General features: G+C 60.9%; 1 protein-coding gene across 1 annotated transcript; it reads right to left on the reverse strand.

Moving 5' to 3' along the window:
* Window positions 1-414: 414 nt before the first annotated feature.
* Window positions 415-3,640, reverse strand: CHST2 (carbohydrate sulfotransferase 2). The gene is made up of 2 exons (XM_060149153.1): window positions 2,855-3,640; window positions 415-2,763 (listed from the first exon to the last, which is right to left on the reverse strand). The coding sequence occupies exon 2, from the start codon at window positions 2,579-2,581 to the stop codon at window positions 989-991; it is 1,593 nt and encodes a 530-aa protein (XP_060005136.1). The 5' UTR covers window positions 2,582-2,763; window positions 2,855-3,640; the 3' UTR covers window positions 415-988.
* Between the last annotated feature and the right edge of the window lie 1,571 nt (window positions 3,641-5,211).

Here is a 5,211-nt window from a genome sequence, read left to right on the forward strand (position 1 = left end):
TTTTCTGAACTAACCTCAGGACCAAAACACTGGTCTCTGCTTCAAGGTTTCCCAGTGTTAACTCAAGAGTAATCAAAACCGAATGCCTTCAGATCCTCAAGGGGTTGCTTCTTCCTTTCTGTGCTCCAAGTGGAACAGGAAAGTAGCGCTGTGCTTTTTCCTCCACTGCCCTGCTTGCTTTTTGCCTTTAGAATCTGAAGATTTGTCCCCATTCCTGGGCACCTGACAGGCTGTGATTTACATGGGAGAACACAACTCCAAGGCTCTTATCAAGGAGTCTGAAGCTGCTCCCACCCATCTTAGCTGTTTTCTAGGAAACAGACAGGAAAAGGGGGTGGGGGGAGGAGAAGCAGATTCTGTCTGAAGCTGCACAGGACAAGGAACACAGGCAAATCCAAGTAATGGAGGCAAATATAAAAAAGAATATTATTTATTATTTTCTTTATTAATACTCACATATAACCTTTGCTTTTTACACAAAAGTCTACTTAGAAGAATGCCTCCTTGGTTTAGCGTGCCCAGTGGGGCTTTTGCTCCTGGACCACTTCCCCTTTCTCCACCCTCCCACACCTCCCACCCTACCCCCGACATCCAAATGACTCTTCTACGTGTTCACAGATACCACGAAAATTTTGGAAACAAGATTTGGGTTACTGGATCTTGATTTAATCAACATCCCACTTCAAAATGGAAGGCAGGTAGGGGAGAGGGTAGGAAAAGGGAGAAAAGGCAGGGGAGAGAAGAGGAAGGGCGGCGGGTCAGCACTTTCAAGCCTTGCCTTTTCTGAGATGTGTGTGTATTGTGGCTGTTCCTTGAAATTCAATGACTCAAAACACTGACAGTAAGTGCCTGTGTGGTTATTTATATTATGTATCTATAACAGAATGTGTGGGCTTCCTCAGTTTGGATCTGGGCTGTTTTTGTTGAAACACACCACAATCCTTCTGTGGGTGTCCCCACAGGGAGTCTGGTCTCCCGGGAACCCGTCTCAGAGCCGGGGTTTCCGGAGCAGGGTCTTGCTGAGGTCTCTGACCTCTTCAGGGCTACTGACCCGCTCGTAGCCCAGCACGGCCATGGGCTGGTAGCAAAACTCCTCCACCTGTTTGATCTGCTGGAAGGTGAGGGCGGTCCGCCAGGCATTGGCGGCCTGCGTGGCGTTGCGTGCTGACACCACGAAAGGCTTGGAGGAGGAGCCTGAGCCACTGGTCATGTTGAGGGCAAACTGCTCCATTTCAGGGCTCACCAATAGCCCCACAAAGTCATACACCCTCCGTAGGGTCTTGACGGGGTCTCCCACCAGGTCCTCGTACCGCACCACCAGGTAGTGGCCTTGCAGCCAGTCAGGGGGCTGCAGGGCCGTCTGCAGCGTCTTGGCCATGCTGTGGCAGATGACCTCCATGGCGCCAAGGGCGTGGTAGTCTGCAGGCCCACCCATGCTCTCCTTCTTGGCGCCCAGCTTATGGCCAGCGGCCTCCAGGAAGGGCATGCGGTGCGCTCGGGGGTCCCGGCTGCGCACCACCTGCAGGCTTTCGCGGATGAGACCATGGCGCGAGCGGATGCGTGAACTGGCCACGGCGCGGGGATCCCGCACCAGGTGAATGACCTTGAGGTCCAGGGCCGGGTCGCGCAGAAGTGGCGCCAACACGGCCACGTCGAAGACGCGCACGCCCTTGATGACCAGAGTGCGGTACTTGCGGCACTCCTCCTCGAAGCGCGCCAGGCGCTGCGGGGGGCACTTCTTGCACACGCGATCGTCTACCAGCCCAACGACCTCCTTCCGGTAGGCGGGGCAAAGTGGCGACGAGCACACCACCTTGTTGGTGGCCGCGCCGAAAATGCCCAGCGTGGTGAGGTTGCGCCCCCCGCTGCCAGCGGGACTGTACAGCTGGAAGACAGAGAGGTCGCAGCGGTAGAGAGCGCTCAGCATGTCCCGTGCCGCCCCTTGCAGGGAAACGGCGTCCCCTGGGTACAGTTTTTGCCACACGTGCCACACTGGCTCGTAGAGGAAGAACACTTCGGGGTTCTGGTTGAAAAGCTCGCCGAAGAAGGACGAGCCCGAGCGCCACGTGGTGAACACGTACACCAACTGCCTCTTGTCCCCGCCATCCCCGGTGCCCCGAGTGCCATTACCCGGAGGGGCTGCGGCCCCCGCCGCCCCCGCCCCAGCTGCCGGAGCCGCCCGGACGGGGGCGACGGGAGAGCGGTATGGGGTACGGGGGTCCAAGCGGGTGTGTGCGCGGGGCTGCACGGCCGGAGGAGGCCCCGGATGCCCCCAGCCGCCCCCAGCCGCCCCCGCCGCGGCACCGAGTGGCCCGTCGGGGCTGCACTGCTGCAACGGCTCCTTGTGCCACTTGTAGTCCAGGAGGTTGAGCATGGTGAGCACCAGCAGCAGCGCGTAGCCCGCGCACAGCACCAGCGCCTTCCTGCGGAACACCTTCATTCCGAGCGGGGACGGGGGCCAGCGGCGACCCGGGCGCCGGGGCCACGGCGGGAGCAAGGCGCGCGGCCCGGCGGCAGGCGCGGCCGCGAGCAACCGGGGGGGCGCGCCCGCGGGCAGGGCTCGCGGCGGGCTGCGGCTCATCACAGGCACAACCCGGGCCGGCAGCGCGGCGGAGGCGGCCCTGCAACCCGGGAGGAGGACGCAGCGGCCCGGATTCGGGCGCTGGGACTTGGGCCGCGACTCCGAGGCGGGCGCGGCAGCAGCGGCGGCTGGTCCCCGGCGCCCAGGGTTGGCTCTCCCATGGCAGCGGCTCTGAGAAGGACCTGCGAGGGGAAGCGGAGTAAGCTCGTGCGCCCCAATCCTCCTCCCCCTAATTAACGCCCACCCTCGGGTCTGCCTGGCTACCCCGCTAACCTGGAGCCGCGGGCGCTCCCCGGAGCGGCCCGGGAGCACGGCCCGGCGGTCAGTCCTGCTGTCACTCGTTCCCCGCCTTCTCGAGCGCTGTTTTCCGCCCGGGGTCCGCGCGCCTCCGAGGGGGCCGAGGGACTTGGCAGCCCAAGCCCTGGGCAGAGTTTGCGGGCAGCGGGCGCCCTGCGGCTGGGGAAGGGAAACTTTCACCGGGCCCGAAGCCCTGCTCTGCGCTCCGCTGAGTCCAGTGCGCCCGGCTCCATCGGCGTCTCCGCCGCCCTCTCGGGACTGTAGCTTCCTTCCTCGCTCTGGCGGGGTGAAGCTGGCCGAGGGAGGGGAGGGGGAGGGGGCTTATACGGGACCCAGCTCCCGGCAAAGCGGCTCCGCCTCTCTTGCTCTCGGCCTCCGCGCCCCGAATCTTCCCATCTCTCTGGTGGTGGTAGATGGGGCGCAGCGCGACTCTGCAGCGGCGGCGGCAGCAGCTGCTTCTTCCATCACCCGAAGGATGCCCGGGCGGGCATTGCCGGCAGCCCCCGCCGCTCCTCAGCCTCCGACTGGCCCGGAAACCCCCTACACTCACACACACAGCTCTAGGCAAAGGAGCCGGGGTCCGCAGCGCTCCCTTGCCCGCCTCCCCCGCAGCACCAGCCTCTTCGGGTCAACGAGGCACCGGGGCAGAGAAAACCCCGCCGCCGCCGCCGCAGCCGCCGCGCGAAAGCCGGCGCCGGGGAGGATGCTGCTACCCGACTCTCCCTACGCGGAGCGGCTGCAACGCGCTCCGTCCAGCCTCTGCGCGGCTCCTGCCAGCCGGCGCCGGGTTGGTGCGCGCCGCCGTCTGTCGCTGCGGCTCCTCCCCTTCGGCGCGCTGCCCTCCTCCTCCGCGCGTCCCGCGCCCGCCCCCCCCTCGCAGCGCCCAGCTCCCGCCGCCGCCACCTTGGGGGTTGGAGATGCGGGGCCGATTTACAGCGGCGCCGCTTGGGCCGCCGTCCGCGCGGCGTAGGCCGTAGCAATCCGTGCGCCAAGCGCCAGGGTACGGGCGCGGGGTTCGGAGCGCTCGGGCGTCCCGACCTCTGGGAAACTTGGATTCTCCGTGCCGCTACCGGGCTCAACCGCACAGTTTTGCTCTCGGAAAAGAGTTGGTGATAAAGTTTGGGCAGAAATCCCCCAGCGGCCTCCCACTCCGCTCTCCCCCCGGGGTCGGCACCGCCGGAGGGAGCGCACCCGCGCCCCGGAGCGCTCCGAGGAGGCCGAGCGCGGCTCTCAGGCTCCCCACTCCCGGCTTGTCCCTTCCAGCTGGCCTGAGGCTTCTCCCTCACCGAGGAAGTAATAAATCTTTCTGACCCCGGGGTCAAAGAAGCAGCTTCAGTTTTCCGGAGGTGTGTGCCAGCGGGGCGTCTTCTCCCAGCTCTCCTCCACCCATGGAGAGGGCCTCTTCGGTTTTATGAGCCCCCAGCAGACGCTCTCCCCACCTCCGATCGTAATGACGCGTCCGCTGTGACTGACGTCCTCAGGAATTGGGGTGATGGGGGTTCGGGGGTAACTCTTTGTTCCAATTTACAGTAAAATACTTGTTTTGCTCCTTGGTGTTAGAGATGAGATCAAACGATTTCACCCTAAAGGAAACGCAGTTTTTGGAAGTAGATCATTTTTTAAGTTAAGGTTTAAGTACTTTTTTTTTTAGGATAATGAGGAACAGCCCTCCCTCCCTCCCTCCCTCCCTCCCCCCCTCCTCTCTCTTTCTCTCTCAGTCTCTCACCAAAAGAGACTAAGCCGTAGCTCAATTTCATCCGCAAAATGGGGACAATTATAATAGCCTCCAGTAATTGAACGGTGATGGGGAGCTAGACGCCCAGATGATTAAACCCCACTCGAGTCCTGGGCTGAATCGCTACGAACTGCGACCGGTCTTGAAGCTCACGGGCCGCTGGTAACAGACTGATCTCCTGGAGACGTTTTGCAGCCTCCTGTCCTGATGGAGTTTTTAGAAATTTGACAAAGTTAACTGCGAATTTATGTTTGTACTATTTGGGGCAGCCTTTCTCTGCAAGATTCTTCTAAATTAAAAAAATGTTGTTTGCGCCATTATTCTTCAGTGAGTCTTACTGAAGTACGAATCTTCGGAGTGCAAGGAGTGCACTTAATTCCATTCTTAATTCCGAAAGTGACTTAATTCATATGAGTTTTCAGGGTAGAAATATGTTCCAAGAACTTGACCTAGCCTCATTTTCCAGAAAAATCCATAATGCCACGGGTAGAGTTCAGATAATATTTCCCCCCCCTCCCGTGGTTCTGATAAAATGTAAGGGTGAGACGTTTCTGGGACAGATTTTGTGCAAATGGAGGGAGAGTAGAGATCGAATTTT

This window comes from Lagenorhynchus albirostris, chromosome 5 (genome assembly GCF_949774975.1).
Source record: "Lagenorhynchus albirostris chromosome 5, mLagAlb1.1, whole genome shotgun sequence".
NCBI classification, from domain to species: Eukaryota; Metazoa; Chordata; class Mammalia; order Artiodactyla; family Delphinidae; genus Lagenorhynchus; species Lagenorhynchus albirostris.

Excerpts from the sequence above, each read along its gene's own strand:
- CHST2 (XM_060149153.1), bottom strand. The coding sequence starts at position 2,581 with ATGAGCCGCAGCCCGCCGCGAGCCCTGCCCGCGGGCGCGCCCCCCCGG.